This window comes from Salvia splendens, chromosome 16, assembly GCF_004379255.2.
Source record: "Salvia splendens isolate huo1 chromosome 16, SspV2, whole genome shotgun sequence".
NCBI lineage: Eukaryota > Viridiplantae > Streptophyta > Magnoliopsida > Lamiales > Lamiaceae > Salvia > Salvia splendens.
In genome coordinates, this window is record NC_056047.1 from 13,658,419 (window position 1) to 13,679,036 (window position 20,618).

At 35.5% G+C, this 20,618-nt stretch overlaps 1 protein-coding gene across 2 annotated transcripts; it reads left to right on the forward strand.

Annotated features, from left to right (window-relative positions):
- The first annotated feature begins 7,864 nt into the window (after positions 1 to 7,864).
- LOC121771480 (regulator of nonsense transcripts 1 homolog) lies at positions 7,865 to 20,113 on the forward strand. 2 transcript variants are annotated; one of them, XM_042168268.1, is made up of 29 exons: positions 7,865 to 8,587; positions 8,788 to 9,039; positions 9,118 to 9,288; positions 9,400 to 9,450; positions 10,186 to 10,278; positions 10,351 to 10,446; positions 10,651 to 10,701; positions 10,790 to 10,908; positions 12,550 to 12,658; positions 13,328 to 13,450; positions 13,548 to 13,619; positions 14,019 to 14,090; positions 14,220 to 14,286; positions 15,114 to 15,256; positions 15,380 to 15,451; positions 15,524 to 15,652; positions 16,050 to 16,205; positions 16,582 to 16,695; positions 16,780 to 16,878; positions 16,954 to 17,031; positions 17,226 to 17,360; positions 17,587 to 17,661; positions 17,770 to 17,884; positions 17,997 to 18,367; positions 18,459 to 18,521; positions 18,610 to 18,681; positions 18,851 to 18,940; positions 19,252 to 19,371; positions 19,531 to 20,113. In XM_042168268.1, the coding sequence occupies exons 1-29, from the start codon at positions 8,072 to 8,074 to the stop codon at positions 19,660 to 19,662; spliced, it is 3,756 nt and encodes a 1,251-aa protein (XP_042024202.1). In that variant the 5' UTR covers positions 7,865 to 8,071; the 3' UTR covers positions 19,663 to 20,113. The 2 variants fall into 2 exon arrangements, with proteins under 2 accessions (XP_042024202.1, XP_042024200.1); XM_042168266.1 differs by having other exon boundaries at positions 7,866 to 8,587; positions 18,812 to 18,940.
- The last annotated feature ends 505 nt before the right edge of the window (positions 20,114 to 20,618 follow it).

Sequence of the window (20,618 nt, forward strand, 5' to 3'; positions counted from 1 at the left end):
AATTAGATGTATGTATAAAATACTAAAAAGAAAGAAGAAAAAGAGGAAACATAAACTAAGGAGAAAAAAAGAAAGAAGAAAGAAGAAAGGAAGATAAAATACTAAAAAGAAAGAATAAAATGTAGAAAAAAAGAAAGAAGAAGAACTAAAGAAGAAAAAAAGAAATAAGAAAGGAAGAAAAAAGAAATCACATGTTTGATACTATTTAATTAAAATTTATGAAAATATCCTCCATAACAAGAAAATTACATGTTTGGTACCTAGAGTTATTTTTGTCACTGAGTACCAAAAACGATATAAAATAAAGATTAGGTACCATTTATATGCGAAAGTGAAAGATCAGGTACCTAGTTCGGTCTTAAAAAAAATAAACAGACTCTGGCCTATTGAAAGGATCTTATGAATAATCAGCGGTCAATTGGATTCCATTAGTTACGATGATATGAACTTTTAATTGTTTTTGTATTGGGTTTATATAACCCTTTATCATTAATTAAAATATTTTACGGATATTTTAATTTGTACTACTATTTAACTTTTCTTAGAAATATTTTCTATTTAAATTATCAGTCAGCTTTGAGTCGAGGAGTTGAATGGTTATCATGTTATGTAAATTAGGAACTTATCATATTGTTGAGTGATTATCAAGTGTGTTAACACAAAATGTATTGTACTCCATTTGCTATCAAGTTCTGTGTTTTCTGAACCTGCGTAAGTTGAGTTTGTGTGTGGGGGCATATCTTTAACAAATTGTGTCTATGTGCTTGACCTAATAGCATTGTAATCTGATAATGACTTGACACTTATGAATTGTCAACCCTAAATTAAATTCTAATTTGTAGGAGTACAAAACATAAAAAAAATAGTAAATTTCACCAATTAATTTGCAATTTAAGTACTACTATGCTACTCCCTCCATCCCCAAAGAATATGGATTTTGATTGGCACGAGTTTTAATGTAAAATTGGTAATGTAAGAGAGAGAGGTAGAGAAAAAAAGTAAATAAAGTATTGTTAGTGGAGAATGAGTCCCACCTCATTAGAGAGAAAAGATTTTCTAAAATTAGAAAGTGCATATTATTAGAGGACATACTAAAGAGGAAAGAGTGCATATTTTCGAGGGAGCGATTGTTAAATATGGTTGAATACTAGCTTGACCACACTCATGTTACGCAATAAGAGATTGCGTAACCTTCATCATTTAGCTTCTCGCATATTCATTTACCCTCTCTTTCTTCCGCCAAATGATGAGATTGGTAACCTTCATCATTTCCGTTGCCTGCAGAATCATAACGTAAATAAAGCAATCGAAGTTATACTACTCCATATCATGTACACCTATATCATAATACGTCAGCAAAACCAAGTGTTGGTATTGATAGAAATTAATGGGTTACATCCTAAAATCAATTGGTGATAGGAGGAGTGACCCATGAGATTTATATACTAGTTTCAGTTTTCTTTTAACACCGATGTGAGACAGTTATATGTTATTTTTCTAGTTTCAATTGTCAACACCCATATACTAGTTTCAGTTTTCTTTTAACACCAATGTGGGACAGTTATATGTTATTTTTCTAGTTTCAATTGCCAACGCCCTCCCTCAAACCCTTCAAGGTGAACTTGGAGGGGTTGGACTTGGGTCAGTTATTTTTCAGTTTTTAGTCCAAATATAATGCCGGGTCAGTTAAATATTTTTCTAGTTTCAATTGCCAACACCCTCCCTCAAACCCTTCAAGGTGAACTTAGAGGGGTTGGACTTTTTTCTGATCGATTGGACAATTGGCCCAATTTTTTTCCGATCGGTTGGACCACTGGCCCAAATTTTAAGCCCAAATATACTGTTGGGTCAGTTATTTTTCAGTTTTTACCCCATATATACTGCCGGGTCAGTTAAATTTCACCCACAGTTGGTGAACCGCTCTGATATCATGATAGAAATCCATGGGTTCCATCCTAAACCAATTGGTGATAGGAGGAGTGACCCATGAGATTTATATACTAGTTTCAGTTTTCTTTTAACACCAATGTAGGACAGTTATATGCTATTTTTCTAGTTTCAATTGCCAACAGGTATTATGCTTTTAGTTACAAATCCAGAATAAGTATTCAAGAAAGTCCAAGAATTTTGAGCCTGCATAAAAATCTACTGGCAACAAATAATTTCAAGATTTTTCATAAGAAAATCGGTTTCTGGGACTCATCTTCTTACAAAATTCATTATTTATTTGTAGTTGAATAACAAGTTTTTTTCAACCCGAAAACATAAGAATCACCGGCCAAAAACATAACCTAGCCAAGGCAATGAGTTGTCTTCAAAATTTGAAAGAAGGCTTCGTTCCTCCTAATTCAATTACCTAATAGAATATCCATTTTCGAATACATGTAATGTATATAAACAAACAAATATACGTACTTCATAAAATCACAAACTCCAGAAGTTTTAGCATAAAAATATATAGATGGATTTAGGTTATACTACTAATTACCAAATTCATTACTTTAATGGCCAATTCAACCTCCCACTCCTGCGACAATCTTTTAGGTGCATTGTTATTTTTGAGGTTGAATGTGATGTCTCGGGATTAGGCTTTGGAGCAGTTCTAAGCCAAGGTGGATGACTGATAGCATTCTTTAGCAAGAAATTGTAAGATGCCAGGCTGAAGTACTCCACTTATGAAAATGAATTTTATGCAACAATTCATGCATTGGACCATTGGAGCCATTACCTCCTACCTACAGAGTTTGTATTATATTCTGATCATGAGCTTTGAAATACCTCCAATATGTGCTAGCAGAAGCTCAACGCTCGACATGCCAAATGGGTTGAATTTTTGCAAGTTTTCCAAGTTTTAATCAAGCATAAGTCAAGCAAATCAAATCAAGTGGTTGATGCTTTGGATCATCAGCCTATGGTTCTCTCCACCATGAGTCCATGACTACTTTAGTAGTGAGTTTAGAACTTTTTGGAAGAAAGAGCCAAAACTCTAAAATAAAAATTACGTGAAAAATTAAATTATATTATAACTTTTTGAAATTAATAGTAGTAATAGATAAGGAAAAAAAGTCAAATCCCAAAATAAAAATGGCATGAAAAATTAAATTATACCTACAACTTTTTACAATTAATAATGTGTGGAGGAAAAAAAGCCAAACTCCCAAAATAAAAATGACATGAAAAATTAAATTACAATTACTACTTTTTGCAAAAACAATTGTAATTGTAATTTAATTTTTCATGCCATTTTATTTTGAAATTTTAACTATTTTCTTTCTCATATCATTAATTGTAAAAAGTTGTAACTGTAATTTAATTTTTCATGTCATTTTTATTTTGGGATTTGACTATCTTCTTCCTCATATTATTAATTGCATTTTCAGAAAATATTTGCGTTGGTGAACAGTGCAATCACAATTTTGCGTATGCACCGTTGAAAATCACAATACACAAGAGTTCATGATATAAAATTGTGCAAGAAGTACAATATTGAAAATCGCAATCCGCAAGATTTCATGACTGTAGAATTCCACAAAATACTCACTAATTTCAAAACCAAATTTGGCGATATTCATTTCTTGTTAGTCTGGAGATTATGAAGCAAGACCATCCTTCTTATCTTTATATCTTGTTGTTGTTGGAATTTTTTATTGAAAAAAAAGTTATTGTGTGAATAGTATTTATAGATATTTATTTTGTTTCATAGTGTAATAAAATTTGCTTAAAAGTGTCTTGGATTCAATTGACCCTTCATATTGTTGTTTTAGTTATCATTGGTTGTAAAATAAAGAGAAGACTAGTGTGTTAATTAGGTAGAATGAAGGGAGTTGATTTCTTCTTATTTCTTCTAATATTATTCTTCTATTATTATTGAGTTTATTCTATTTTATTATAATATTCATAATGAAACATTTACGGTGAGTATTTTTTTTGGTTGCCTATTCACTTCCCCAATTTATATTTGAAGATTCAAAAGGTATTTTTAATGGATGAAACTGTACAATCTAAATTTTCTCAATTTAATGCACAATATGAAAAGCCACTTTGCCAACTTGCGATCGTGCCTATGTGCACATAAAGAAATTATTCATTACAAATGATTAACTATAACAGTTTTACTTTAATTTCAATACTAAAAGTTTTATCTAAAATGACATTCTTGTAAATATCACCAAATCTCCATTTTATATCGGTATAGATGATCAATATTCGCGTTGAACATGATATATGACATTTTAATCTTCAACATTGTATGCATGGAACAACATAATATTGAGAGTAGACAAAATAAAGAAAGGTAAGAGAAGGAGACCACACACCATTTTGAACAATACTTCCTCCATGTTAAAGAAGCAATGAAAGACTGAAGTCAAACATGATTTAAGGAACCAGTTTCTTGCAGGTGACATATTATGGAAACTACCATCATCATCAATTATAACATTTGTAATACCTTTGTAAAAGCATCCATAGTGCAGGCTTAGGGAGAGAAGCCGTGGCGAAGGAGAGGAGCGGTGGGAGGCGTGGTGCGTTGTGGGGAGGCCGCGACGGCAGGCGCCAAGGGGTGGGAGAGAGAATGAATTTCTAGCTACCAAATACTACTTATTTATTGTTCACACAAAAAATATAAGGATCTTATTTCAAAACCTTTTCACTTTCCTCACTTATATATAGTTGCATTTACATAAATAACGTAATATTCTTTGAACTCCCCATTAAATGTATTGATATAGTAACATTTTCTCTAGCAAATAATAAGTCATTACTTCTATTTTGTAAACTGGCGCATTGAAATATATTTTTGATGAAAATAATAAAGGACATTAACTTTAACAAATGTTTCAAAGTAAAAAATCGTAACTGCTCAAAAAAATTTCAACTTTGCACCAACTGTATTTGTACTAAAAGTTATTACATGAATTTAATAAATAATAATGGCATTTTGTGATTTCTCCCAAAACTTTCGTGTCATATATGTATAGAGGTAACTTTGGGAAAATAACGAACATGTCATTATGAATTTTTTTAATAAATTTATTGAAGTTAAAATGAACTATTTATTTTCGTAATACTTAGAGGAAGTTGAAGTGATTTTTTTTAATTTTAAATTTTGTGACCATGTTAGTAACAGCTAATATACTAAATTCAAATAGATGTGAACGTTACATTATTGGATAATGTTTCTTACATTAAATTAGTAGTACTATCATAATGATATATTATGATAATAGTATAAAATAAAATAAAAATGACTTTAACTGTTATAAAATAAAAGCGTAAATACCACTTTAAATGTTACAAAATTATGTAATAAGTGGGAGAGTCGAATAGAATTTTTTATTATGATGATGAATTGATGAGGAAGTGAAAAGGTTCGTTGAAAATTTTTTATTATTATGACGAATAAATGGAGAAAGTGAAAAAGTTTTGGAGTAAATTTTGATGCTTTAATTTTGGAGTATAGATATGTAGCATCTGAGGGAAACGAGATATGAAAAACAAACCAAACAAAGAATGGCCAGGAGATTGTGGTTCATACGTTATGATATTTTCAATAATTTGTAAATCTAAATGGATAAGAAATTCCAATCATTTAGCTTAAGAGTGCCTGAAATTGAACATAATAGAAAATGGATCGGTAACAAAAATAAACTAAAATAAACTAAGCTTAGTTGATAATTTTTTTTCTAAACTGTAATATTGATAATTAAATTCGATTCATATGATTCTTTTTTCAGTTTAATTTAAACCCCTACCAATAATAAATTTAATTATCACTTCTTTAATGTTTTCCTGTTTTATAAAGTGTTATAATTGTTTTTCTTCACTTATCGATTTCATTTCATTCCTTAAATGCTTCATAAATATCTTCAAGAAATCAGCCATCATCGTCATCATCATGCATTCCATTATACCAAAGACGAATAGCAAAATAATAGTAAGAATCTTGATTATCACTCTTAATACTAATGAGCCTGAAGAAAAAATCTATTGTCATTAGCTCCCAAAATCTTATCAATTCCATTAATAATTATATGGAATAATATTTTCAATTCCTTTAATAAATATATATAAAATGGGTATTCAGTTCATGTTCTAAAACGACTAAAATCTTTTCACTTCAGATTCTCTCAATTATTATAATAATAAAAAACACTTATCAAATCAATTAAAATATTAATGACAATCTTGTTATTTTCCCCGAAACTTTCCTTTTATATATGTATGCATAGATAGGGAAATGATCAAAACAAAAATGCATCTTAATAATAATGCAGGCCAAACTGTGGCCCTAAGATTAGGCGATCTGATGGTTAATAATTAACTAAAAACACAAAAGATCATTATTAATCTGTATAGGTCATTTAATAAAATTCGGGTTTGATGCCATTGTTAGATCATTTTAGATCGTCCTTTAATAAAATGACCAAAAAAAAAAGTAACAGTGACTTTAAAATGCCCTCCGTATGATTTTGTTATGCGTTTTTGTATTTAGAGATAGTATTGCAAGGATCTAAACCTATAAATAGATATAGATTATCCCACTATAGGCTAGCTTGAACATTTAGGATTAGAAATAAAAATTGATAAGATGATAAAATTTCAAACCAGTTGACAAACATCCATTTTATCAGTCTAATTGATTAAATCACAGGAAGTCAACAGCAATATAAACCTCGATTTTCACTTCACACAACATAATATATCACCCAAAAATCTGCCTAAGTAACATGATGACAAACAGCTCTTTCTGAAAAGTTGAGAGAAGCATTCGCAGAAGGGGGAAACAACAAGACTTCAAATGAATGCCGAATGAGAAATCATATTTTTGTCTGGTACTGATCTCACAAGATACATAGATCTCACACCAGTTAATTACAATCCGGTTCAGAATAAACCAATTCGTGCAAAACCAAGCATCGACTAAAAACCTTAATGTTTGTCCTAAAGTACAAGACTGAAGGAGTAGCATACGCCCCAAATTATTTAGAAATAGAACACCTGAAATTAAATTGAATCATAATGAAGCTGCTACCACTATTATGGCTGAGACTTCACCCAACAGACTAGCTATTTTACAAACCAATGTAAACTTTCATCCAAAATAAGAATACAAGATATATTAATCGTGTAAAATATGATTTAAGCATATAACAATTGCATTGATTTTGTGTTGTAAATTACTAAGTCGTCGTAATAGCTAAATATACTACTCTCTTTGTCCCATAATAGATGCCACACTTTCGTTTTTAGTTTGCCCGACAAAAGATGTCACATTTCTTTTTTTGGAAAAAGTTTTTTCTCACGTTAATATAAATATACTATTTTCTCTCTCCACCTAAGACACAAAACAACATTTCATAAAGTCTCGTGTCATTCCCTAAGTATGTCATCTATTATGGGACGGAGAGAGTATTATTTAACATACATAATGGAAATAAATCTCTCATTGGGTTACTGGCACTAAAGTCTCAATGTTTGGCCAAAGTTACAAATTAGCCACATTTAGATCTATGCAAGAAAATTATTGCAGATCAAAACATCTCGAGAGTGGATTTAATATTTTGTATATTTATTAAAATAAATGAATTATGAAAGTTGCTTTCACTCTGTCGACGCCAAAATTGCTTGTTTTATTTTTCCTTTAGTGGGTCGCGAGTTTGTACACACAGTACCCTATTTTTCACCAATATTCTTAAATATCGAAAATGTGCAAACTATACATACTAGTATTATTCACTCTAAAAAATAAAAACAAAAAAACGTAGTTTGTATTTTTTGTTAGTATCGGAAAAATACACTTTTAGAAATCTATAATTGGTCTTATTTCGCTTATACTTATGTTTATTTATCATTTATGTCATGATTTAGTGTGTGCTTTTTAGAAATCGGTCCTCTTCCAATTTCCAAATACAGAAACACAGCATCATCAAATTTACCAATCACCGCGCTTAACCCCATTTCTCCTTCCCACCACCAAACCCTAACCCTAATTCCTCAGATTTCTCCCCAATCCACCACAATTTCGTGATCTCCACCCACTCATACCTCATCGATTTCTCGGGCAAGAGGCATGGACTCGCAGCCCAGCAATCTATACGACACGGCGTCTCAGCCGGACACCGGCAACGACGCCTATACATTCCTCGAGTTCAACACTCAGGGCGAGGAGGACTTCGATTACCCCGAATTCCAAGAGCTCTCCCAGCCTATTCGATCATCCACTGCCGCATGGCCCACGCCATCCGATTCTATCTCCGCCGCGGAGCTTCCCTCCTCTTCTGAAGCCTCCCAATCCACCGCCAAACCCCGTTCTGCACCCAACAATAATAGCACTAGTAACAATAACACCAAGGAGACCGGGGTCGTGGAGGCGTTGGCAGCCGGGATGAGCGGCCTTAACTTTGAAGACACTGGTGGTGATGACGAGGCTTTCGAGTATGGAAAGGGAGACTTTACTGAGCATGCTTGCAGGTATTGCGGGGTCACCAATCCAGCATGCGTGGTGCGCTGCAATGTTCCGTCCTGTAGAAAATGGTTTTGTAATTCACGAGGGAATACTTCTGGTTCACACATTGTCAATCATCTGGTTAGTCATTGTGAAGAAAAGTTGTCTGCTTGCGGATTTTGCCTTAGATAAAATAATGGGCTTTTGCTTAGTGTTTTTTTCCTATATAGGGGATTAGTAGGAAGTGCCTGTTAAGCTCTCCTTCAATCTAACTTTTGTGAATTGTGCTGTTTAAGAAGTTAATTGGATCAAGCTAACCGGTACTCTGTGATCCATCACAGGTGAGAGCAAAACATAAAGAAGTGTGTCTTCACAAAGACAGCCCGCTGGGGGAAACAATCCTTGAATGTTATAACTGTGGTTGTCGAAATGTGTTTCTTCTTGGATTCATATCTGCAACAACAGAAAGTGTTGTTGTTCTGCTTTGTAGGGAGCCATGCCTTAGTGTTAATGCATTAAAGGACATGAACTGGGACCTGAGTCAATGGTGCCCACTTATTGATGATAGATGTTTCTTGCAATGGTTACTAAAGGTAGACATCCTCATATTCCCTGTCCTAACACAGACTTTATGTTCCAATGGTGAGCTTATTTAATTTTCTGAAAAATAGGTACCATCTGAACAAGAACAACTGAGGGCTCGACAAATTAGTGCCCAGCAGATAAATAAAATAGAAGAGCTTTGGAAGACGAATCCTGATGCTACCTTGGAAGATCTTGAGAAGCCTGGTGTAGATGATGAGCCTCAACCTGTGGTTCCGAAGTATGAAGATGCTTATCAGGTTCTTGTTGTGAAATATTGTGATATCTTATTTAAATTAATTTGTGCATCAGTGAAGTGAATTTTGTTTTCAATGATCTTATATAATTAATTTGATGTAATCTCTCTACAGTATCAAAATGTTTTTGCACCACTCATTAAGCTTGAAGCAGATTATGATAAGGTATGACTACCTCAACTTTTATGATTTTGTACTGCACCAGAAGTCGCGTTCAAATAGTTATCCCCTACTGAATTAACTCGATTTTTTGTTCTTTTTTTCCTTGGCGAGTTTGTGTTCACACTTTATATGACAATTGTATTTTTTGGGTATTTTACATTTGTCAAGTAATATTGAGTTACTAGTTAGTATCTATCATCATTACATAATTTTTTTTTTGGGGGGGGGGGGGGTGGTTGAGAAAGATTATCATTCTATTAATTAAGGCATGGTTTCTGAGTGGGCCTAGAAAGGAAATATGGACATTTAGATGTGGACTGAAAAAGTGAAATCTGGAAAAGTCCCTAATGGTGTATAGCTAACATGTGTATGAGATTTTTCTTCACTTCACTAGATAGTTTTCTTTTGTACTATCTTCACCGTATTAGACAGTTTCTTTCACAACATAGTTTATTTATTGTAGAACCAGTTTAATCTTGTCGTGCCTTGGAGAGATGTGACTTGCAGCAGAACACAGCACATGCTTCCTTTCAACAAAACATATGGCACTAGAGAATTTTAGCTAAAGTTTTTGCAAAACAGAAACATACTACACATGAGTTTTTAACTATTAAGCAAACAAGCTTTGAACATGAAATAGAGGAAAACTATATATTTATGGTTGTCCAAGTTGGTATCCTAAATTAGCTGGTGCATACATGCTAAGATGAATTCTCACTGTGTCTTATGTTTTGGCAGATGATGAAAGAGTCTCAAAGCAAAGACAATATCACGATTCGTTGGGATATTGGTCTCAACAAGAAGCGCATTGCTTATTTTGTCTTTCCTAAGGTAGCATCTCGTGCTGTTTACTAAGAATTTTCATGATATTTTTTGTTCGATAATGGATGCATTTTTCTGTAGGAAGATAATGAAATACGCCTTGTAACTGGTGATGAACTTCGACTCCGTTATTCAGGTGATGCAGCTCACCCCTCGTGGCAATCTGTGGGTCATGTGGTACGACATCTCATTCTGAACGACTCTACCTCTGTCTAGCAATGAGCTTTTATGGTAGTCTAGTGTGTTTCTGAATTATCATAACCTATAACCTGTCATTAGGCACACTGAGTTCTAATTATCATTTACTTTTGTCTAGTGTTTGGTTTATTGACATATCTGGTTATCCTTTGAATGGAAGTTGCAATTTGTTTGTCATCTCAGATAAAATTGACTGCACAAGAGGAGGTTGCTCTTGAACTTGGTGCTAGTCAGGTGTGTAATAGCTCAATTGCTTTGTTTTTAGTTTTTTACATTATATTATGATTATAAAAATGGGTGATCTGAATCCATGTTCAAGCAGGGTGTTCCTGTTGATGTCAATCATGGTTTTAGTGTTGACTTTGTTTGGAAAAGCACAAGTTTTGATCGGATGCAGGGGGCTATGAAAACTTTTGCTGTTGATGAAACCAGTGTCAGTGGGTAAGTGGCAGCTTTCTTCTTGTGAATTTATTTCAGTTGGTAGGAAACTGTTACGAGTTAAGACAGCCGATCAGATGCGAGCACGAGTTATGCTCGACGAAATGACTCACCGCACACTCACACACCTGTTGTTTGATAAATTGCCACAATGAAATCACAATAATCTTTGGGGAGGAAAACACTCGGCTTTATTTATAACTGGAATGGGAAGAACAATGATAAAACAAATCCTCACGAAGGAGGCCTACGATATGAAATCGTCCTAAACCTGATCTCTCTAAGATGATTCTATATCTCTACGAGAGCTCCTATTTATAGACTATGTGGAAATTGAAATAAACAATGAAAATGAATCTTCATAACCAATGTTATCAAATAGCGGGTATGGCAGCGCCATGGCGCTATGGCATGGCGTTCTGTGGTGGAAATGCCATAGCAACATGGCGCTGCCATAGCACCGCCATATCTGCCATTTGACAACATTGCGTGTGCACTGCATTTAGGAATGGGGCATTATGCAAGAAACATGGATGTTAGAGCTGTATTTTATGCTAAATTAATTTTTTAAGAGTTTTAGATGTTATATTTTTGTTATTTTCCAATTTTTGAATTATGTATAAATAATAAGTATTATTTTATTTATTTAATTATTGACCGCCATATCCGCCATACTCACACGCCATATCCCTGTGGCGGTTTTTAGGCGAACCGCCATAAGCCGCCATACGAGATTGATAACACTGTTCATAACAAAAGCTGCTGAGATATTTGTGCCTCGCCCTACTTCCAAATCTTTCTCGCTATTCTTCCGGATTTGATGGCCAAACGACCTCCCGATCTCCTCTCCTGTAGACCTGCCATTTCGTATCAGAAACTGCATCAATTGTCTATGCTTTTCTAAGCACTGCTTTAGAAAAAACTCTTATTCATGCTAGAGGAAATAAACAAGTACATCAGGTCATCTTTTCTTGGAGATGGAAGATTCATGTCTATATTAGATCGTATTCCTACCCTTAGAAAAGAAGCAGAGGTCTATACTAAATCAATCTAATAGGCCTCTAGCTGAATCTTATTCACCTTCTTTCATGTGTCTGGTCAATGGGAGGATATATTTTAAGGCTCATTGGGTTTGATACTTTCTGATATGCGTGGTATCCTGTGCCCAGAAAGCTCTCATAATGTGGCGTCTCATAAAATCATTTGTCGGAATTTTGGGTGGCAGATATGCTATTTCCTATGCCTGTCTATTTGCAAGGGAAACCAAAAAGTTATCCTGTTGTTTAATACCGAAATATCTCTGAATAATTTGACATTTGCAGAAAACAATTACTCATAAGCATGCAACCTTGCCAGTGTTAAGTGTGAGGCCTAGAGCTCAAGCCCCGCAATTTCCCCTCCTTGGTTCCTAAGAAAGAAAGAATACTGTCTGGCGTTCCTTATAGCACATCTTAAGGATCTGTCCATAAGAAGCTAAGTCATATTCCAGGGGATAGATGCATTTACAAATAATGGTAGTTCTGTAACAATGTCCAACCTTATGGTAGTTTTCTTAGTTAAATCTCTTAGGCATGCAGTGAATGCAATCTTGATCGCTGGCTAAAGTTCAAATCATCTGTAACTGATATTGCTGCATGCATTCAGGTATATCTATCATCATTTGCTTGGCCATGAAGTTGAAATGCAGATGGTTCGTAATATGTTGCCTCGAAGATTTGGTGCACCTGGGTTACCAGAGCTTAATGCGTCTCAAGTATGGTCTTGCGCTCTTCCATGTTATTTTTAATCTGGATAGGCTCTCATTTTATATACTTTTCTTCGTGTCTATTAAGGCTATGAAACTGCATTACATATTAAGTTTTAGTTTTAAATAAATGGATTACACCCGAATCACAATGCCGGGTTGTTGAAGTAGGGCACCCATTTTTATTACTCCTATTATTTTTTTTATTTTTCTTAGAGATAGATAAGCACTTGTGGAAATAGCTTAAACATTCTCTGACAAGCAATGTTAGTTAAATGGTGTTTTCTCTCTTTTTCATAATCTCCTTTAAGCATTGTTACAGCTAGTCAGCTATATATGAAAAGTTGACAGCAAGGAAGTCGATTGTCACTGTGTTGGAAGTGGTAGCATGTGTGAAGCAGGGGGACACCCCTCAGGGTCCACATACTTGTTCCAGGGACAAATACGAAAAATGTCCCTCGGAACATAGTTTATTTTGTAATTTTTATTCTAAAAAAGTACATGGTAAAATACGTATGACCGAAAATGCATGTGAAACCCTATTTTTTTTGGAGAAAACTGCCGCCTCTGCCTTCCTTTCGCACTTTGATGTTCTACAAATGGATGTTTTGGTATTGTAGATTTAGCTGCCCCTTTTTTTCTGCCAACAAAATTTAATACACTTGCCAACCATTGTAGGTTTTTGCTGTCAAAAGTGTCCTACAAAAGCCTATAAGTCTCATTCAAGGTCCGCCAGGAACGGGTAAAACTGTGACATCTGCTGCAATTGTGTATCATATGGCCAAACAAGGTCAAGGACAGGTTGCGTTACTTTGCAGTTTTTGCTTTTTGAAGGAGATACAAATGCTTTCTCTATTGCTTTTTTTTTCATGTGGCTAATGTTTGGTTTCCCCTGTAGGTTTTGGTCTGTGCTCCTAGTAACGTTGCTGTGGATCAGCTAGCTGAAAAGATAAGCGCAACTGGTTTAAAGGTTCGAATATTGTTAGTCAAAATTGTTATTTTCCTCGAATGTTTTGTGCGCTGGTATGATGATGTATCACCTTAAATTACTCCTTCACTCAAATTCTGATCCCTATGAACACGTGGAGGTTGGGTGAAATCTGATTGATTCACAGTACTCATGGTACCTCTGATCGTTCTTGTTGATTGTTTAGCAAGTTTGTTGGCTGATGTATCCTTGTTACAGTTTTCCCCCTAAGCTTTGCATAATCCTCAGCCATATGCTAAAAGGGAAAAAAAGGGAATAAAGAGATAGATTGAGAGCGCTAAAATAGATCTAATGGCTTCCTTGATTGTGCGATTTTGAGGTTTATGTCCTTTACTTGGCAGATTATTTATATTAATCTCTCTTTTTTCCTTTAACGATAAGGTTGTCAGACTTTGTGCGAAATCAAGGGAAGCTGTTTGTTCCCCTGTTGAGCATTTAACCTTGCACTATCAGGTTTGTTTCATGTTTGGTTTTTATTGTGTATTTGAGCAGTTTTCATGGTAAAGTTATAATTGTGTTTTTGCCAATGCCATGGCCTGTGCATATGTAAGTGGTTGGGCTTACCTATTTCTTCACACACAGGTTAGACATCTGGATACATCTGAAAAGAGTGAACTTCACAAGTTACAACAACTGAAAGATGAACAAGGTTTGTTACTTTTTTATCCTGATGTTTCTCTTCCATTTTTATTTTTTAATTATGTTTGATTATTAGAAATTGGATTTTTTTGGTATGTTTCTGTGTTCAGCTACACATTTGCTTGCTTGATTGGTTTTATAAGAAGTATAAATGGACTATCTGATATGTTTGAAGTTAATTGGATTAAGGGTGGTTACTGAGGTTTCAGACGGTGAAAATTTGCTAATACATTCTCCTGAGTCCTTTCTCAACTATGTAAAGGTGTAGGTTGGATCTTACATGTGCATGCTTAGCTATTACATCCAAAGATTGTGAATGCAAATTTTTTTTGCAATTTTTCTTGGTATTTTATATGACGGATCTTCTGAGTTATGAACATGGCTTGTACTTAATAATGTGTTCCCCGTTGATGTTCCCCGTTAATAAATACCGTGGAGGAAGTTGTGGGGGCTGAGAGAATATGGTAGCATGCTCACCATCAGTGCTGTATGGAACCATCAAAGGAATTGTGGAATGATTATATTCACTTATTCTGATATTTGCCTTAGTTAAAGTCTTAAAGAACAAATGCGTATCATGGGCATGATTAAATGAGAGCAAGCCATATAAACTATCATTAGTCATTACTGAGCTCATTGATACCTCATTATCCCTGCACTCTTGTTAGAAGGTATCTATGTTTCCTATCCTATGAAACAGCCACTCATAGATCATTGGCTTACTGAACTATTTGTTTCCATTATTGTACAAAATGATTGTTTTATAGTTCTCTCTTCTTTCATTATGAATGTTATTTTTAATATTAGTTTTGTTCATGTAAATTCTAAACTTTGCAGGAGAATTATCCAGCAGTGACGAGAAAAAGTATAAAGCCCTCAAACGAGCAACTGAGAGGGAGATATCTCAGAGTGCTGATGTGATCTGCTGTACATGTGTTGGGGCTGGGGATCCTCGTTTAGCTAATTTTAGATTCCGCCAGGTAATACATTGCTACGAAGTTGAAATTTTAGCTTGATAACTTACCTATCTATTGTGTAGCGGGTTATACAGTTTATTGCATTCACCTTGGGTTTTGCAATATTAATTTTGAATCCATTTTTAGGTTCTTATTGATGAATCCACTCAATCAACAGAACCTGAGTGTCTTATTCCATTGGTTCTTGGAGTAAAACAGGTAAGTGGAATTTCCTTTACTCTATAGTAGTATTTGGTTATGTAGCTGTATTTTTTAACAAGATTGTTGCAGGTTGTCCTTGTGGGAGATCACTGCCAGCTTGGTCCTGTTATTATGTGCAAGAAAGCTGCACGAGCTGGTCTTGCTCAATCTCTGTTTGAACGGCTTGTGATGCTTGGTGTGAAACCAATTAGATTGCAGGTGGTTTTATGATCCGAATTAGCTTTGCAACTGTATCATAGGAAGCATGTTTTCTGCACTGCTTGATTACTAAGTTACTCCAGTTTACTGGGGGAAGAAATTGCATTGTCTGCTGATTTTAATTATGCCCAACCCCAAATCTTCTCTATTCCCTATACCGTTCTATTACTTCCTCATGCATACCTTTTTCAGTCCCTTGAATTGAATCTGCGTTTGTGTTAATATCATGTTCTCTGCTTTATAAAATTTGGTACTTACTCTACACACTCATATTATTATTATTATTTTTGGGGTGGGGGGGGGACATGCTTTTGCGTTGGTGATGCTTGGGTTGCAGGTATCAGATGAAGTATTTGCCACATCTTTCTGCGTAATAACTTGTGATTTTCCTTTCCAGGTCCAATATAGGATGCACCCCGCTCTTTCAGAATTTCCATCTAACAGCTTTTATGAAGGCACTCTTCAGAATGGAGTTACAGTAAATGAAAGGCAATCACCTGGCATTGATTTCCCATGGCCAGTACCAAACCGTCCCATGTTCTTTTATGTCCAGGTATAGCAGATTAGTACTATTTGTTATGTGTTTTTCTCACTTATGACATTTATGTATCATACATTTTTTGTAAGGTTGTGAGTGGCTGTGGATTCTCGTTTTGCTGAAAAAATCTTGTTAGATCATGATATTTTTTGCTGCTGGAACAAAAATATTACAGTTTTGCCTGCTTTAATTTCTGAACAACCTTTTGCATGCTACGGGATACCTTTTATTTTATAAAGATTTTAGCATAACAAAGATACTGAATCAGAGATGCCTTTTATATCCTCTATTTTCAGGTGTTGCCGTGTTGGGTTGATATACATTTCTGATTGCATTTTCTTCACTTGCATCTTTTGGTTTCTGAAATAATGTTCTTTTTTTACTTGTATAGATGGGACAAGAGGAGATCAGTGCTAGTGGCACATCATATCTAAATAGGACTGAGGCTGCAAATGTTGAGAAAATTGTAACCACATTTTTGAAGAGCGGTGTTGTTCCTAGTCAGGTTTGCTGAAGTTTCTATTTCTTGGATTTGCTGCTCGAGACTTATAAGTTAGTTAAATGGTTGTTAAACATTGGCCTTTGACAGATTGGTGTTATAACGCCCTATGAAGGCCAAAGGGCTTACATTGTCAATTACATGTCACGAAATGGTGCTCTGCGTCAACAACTATACAAAGAAATTGAGGTGAAATGTGATATCAAATTATTGTATTGTGGAACCTACCAAAAAATCAAGGCGGATGATATATTTCTGTTTCAGGTAGCAAGCGTAGACTCATTCCAGGGTAGGGAAAAAGACTACATTATTTTGTCGTGTGTGAGGAGCAATGAGCATCAGGTGGGTTTTTACTGGGGAATGTTTCAATGGTCCATGCAGATGGGATTGTTTAATATGTTTATTTTGGGTTGGTTAAATTTTAGGGTGGCTGCAGGTCTGTGGATGATTGTAAAGTTGTTTATCAGAATGTAAATAGCTTCATGGTGATTTTTCCTTGCTACTTGCCAGTCTAATCTCATTCTGTGTATGTTCAGGGCATTGGTTTCCTCAATGATCCGAGGCGACTTAATGTTGCCCTCACACGTGCTCGTTATGGTATTGTCATATTGGGAAATCCTAAAGTTCTAAGCAAGCAGCCGCTGTGGAATGGCTTGTTAACACACTATAAGGTAACTGGTTGCATCGTATTTTACTCTTTGTAGTCATCCTATAGAAACTTGTTTTGTTCAAATGAAGTCATTGGTTGACATGGCATGATCATCCTTTCAGACTTGCTTTTATTTGATTAGCTCTCTGGACTTGATATGTTTGCAATTAATATTTTTCTTTTGACTTTTGGGTTTGTTTCTGTGCCAATACTTCATATTTGTGACTTCTGGAATTTTGGTTCTCCAGGAACATGAGTGTTTGGTGGAAGGACCTTTGAATAATTTGAAGCAAAGTATGGTTCAGTTTCAGAAACCAAAAAAGGTATCTATTGGAGGTGTCATGGATGTTGTTTAAAAATTTAACTCTTTCCCCTATTTTTGGTTCATTTTTGAGGCACTTTGACATGGGCCGTGTGGTTAATCTGTGCAGATATACAATGAACGAAGACTTTTATATGGGGGCGGAGCAGGTATTGTTCCCAATGATACTTTTGGATCTGTTGCCTCCAGCCAAAATACTGATCGGAGGGGCCCTCGCTCTAGGGGTATGTTACTTTTAGGGCTTTGAGGCCATATCTTTACTTTTGCCCTTTACAATTTAAATTCCTGGAAATAGTTCTCCAACCTGGAGAAGCAAATGATATTTTCTCTACGCAGGTCCATACATGTCTCCTAGCCCAACAAATGGTGCCCATAAACCTGGTGTTCACCCTTCTGGTTATGCAATGCCCCGGGTGCCCATGCCTCCATACCATGGAGGACCTCCATCGCAACCATATGCCATCCCCACTCGTGGTGCCGTACATGGACCTGTTGGAGCTGTTCCTCAAATTCCACAACATGGCAGCCGAGGATTTGGTGTTGGCCGTGGGAATTCCAGTGCACCCATTGGTAGTCATCTTTCACACCAACAAGGTGGACAACCTCCTATTGGAAGCCATGGACCCAAACTTTTTCCGTCTATGGATAATGCTGGTAGCCAGCCAACTCTGGCTGGACCACTGTCCCAACCGGGCTATGTTTCTAGTGTATGTGTTCTGTGAAATTTTCTCTTGCATAGTTTTATAATCACTGCTATTGCTCTGAATAGAGCCTGATATATTCTGTTTCTGAATACAGGTGACAGGTCAAGGACCAAACCAAACATACAGGGATGGATTCTCCATGGGTGGCATGTCTCAAGTAATTTATTTAGCATCAACACTGTTGATTCATCTCTACATGTCTGGATGATTTCTTTATGCTCATTATTTATTCGTTTATTTTGCAGGACTTCTTAAGCGACGATTTCAAAAGTCAGGGATCACGTATTCCTTATAATGTGGCTGAGTTCTCCACCCAGGTACTTAATATCTTTATGGTTTTCGTGATCAGTATATCTGTCGTGAAATTCATTTGTTTTACTATAAAAGATGGAATTTCCTGTTAATGACTAATTAACTGTAATTCACTCATTCTATGTAATTTTGTAGGCTTCTCAGAGTGGTTATGCTGTTGACTATGTTACACAGGGGGGGCAAGGGTTTCCTGGGAGCTTTCTTAACCAGAACTCTCAAGCTGGATATGCTCGTTTTGCCCCAGGGAATGATTACATGTCTCAGGTTCGAATATGATTCCTTTTTCCTAGAGAAGTTATAAGAATTAGACTGAATCGTAGTTTCTTTGGTGGTTTATGGCTTTTTACCTTCATGATACAGTTGTGAGTCTTGTGACTGTCAACTTTAATTTTTTATTCAATTATATTTCTGAAGTCAGAAACTTCCAAGCAGTTCAGGTGGCATTTGGATTTGCCTTGAACTTTATCCCAATCATCCACTTGATGAATTTTTCCTTTAGACCGCTTGCTTGGTTATTAGATAATCAAAAATTGTACTTTGTCTTCATTTGACATAAATTGCCTTGATTTGTTCAGGAGTACATGGCCCATGGTTCACAAGGTTTATTTACACAGGCACCGTTCAATGATCAATCTCAAGAGGATGCTTCTCAAAATCACTTTGGTGTGGCCAATGCCAATCCACTGCAGTCACAGGTAATTTGCATTTCCTTCGTTTGAGTTGATGTTAGAATTTGTTTGACGACCTTAAATCTCGCTGTTGCGAATTTAGCCCTATTTCTCTCATTTTTATTGCTAAAGCTCTTAACTGGACCTGGAGTTGGCATGTTAATAGTTTTGAATGTTTGCTTGCAGCTGAATCCCCTTTATTCACAACCATTTGCACACTACAATTCACAGCCACTAAATGCACAGAACTCTCAGCCGCAGCCATCATCCCAGCAGGGTCAAGGATCCCAGAATAACAAGCTTCACTACAATAGTTGATGGGTGTTTGGATGTTTGGATATTTTGTTTTCGCGTCCAGATGTCTGGTGTGTGCTGTCGTGTGTGGCCATATTATGCGCCCTAAAGATGCCTTTAGTGTTTGATCAAGATGTCGGGTAATCCTTGGGAGGATGGTTCTGAAATGCAGGATCAGATTTAGTTTTGATTGACCGGCTCAAGGCAACCACTGGGCTGAACAACTAGAGATTAGAAGAAAGGTAACACCAATGGCCTACTACGCGGCATGGACGCCAGCAAATGGTTCGGGAAGCAGAATCAGTGAATTCCAGGAAGTGGCCTCATCGCACCAAAGCAGCTCCCGCTATGATTTTTACAGCATGGCTGACAAAATTAATTCTCACATTAATCTCCCCCGGCATGTAATTAGCTACTTAATACATATATATGTTGATGACGATTATTTGATATCCTAAGTTTGGGTGGGTTTTTAGTGCTGTTTCCTTAGTAGAGTTTGATGATGGATTGGAATGCAAGAGAGGTTCCTTCGTTTTTCTTACTCCTTCCGTCCCAAGTAAGTTGAGAAAAAACTTTTGTACACGAAGATTAAGAATTTATATTAAATAAATAGGAGAAATGGAAAAAGTAGGAAAGATAAGAGTGTAAAGTAAATGATGAAGTAAAGTAAGAGTGATTAGATGTTGTCGTTTGTTAAAAAAGGAAATGACTTTGGGATGGACTAAAAAGGAATACGACTCAACTTTTTTTGGGACGGAGGGAGTATTTATTATGTGGTGTGGTCGGGAAATGTAATGTTTTTGTATTTATCATGAGTCTTGCATGATCAATATTATTGATATTTTTGAATTTGAATGTTTTTAGACTGAACTTAGTTGAGGATTGAAATTTACATTTACATAATCTGGAAGTATACATAAGGTATTGGAAACATCGTGCTAATCGTACAGAGAAAGTGGCAGTGATATCATTAAAATAAT

Bases quoted from the DNA above. Each gene is read 5' to 3' on its own strand.
- LOC121771480 (XM_042168266.1), top strand. From the start codon at position 8,072: ATGGACTCGCAGCCCAGCAATCTATACGACACGGCGTCTCAGCCGGAC. The intron at 10,702-10,789 runs GTGTGTAATAGC...ATGTTCAAGCAG, and splicing joins TTGAACTTGGTGCTAGTCAG to GGTGTTCCTGTTGATGTCAA. The intron at 14,091-14,219 runs GTTTGTTTCATG...CTTCACACACAG, and splicing joins ATTTAACCTTGCACTATCAG to GTTAGACATCTGGATACATC.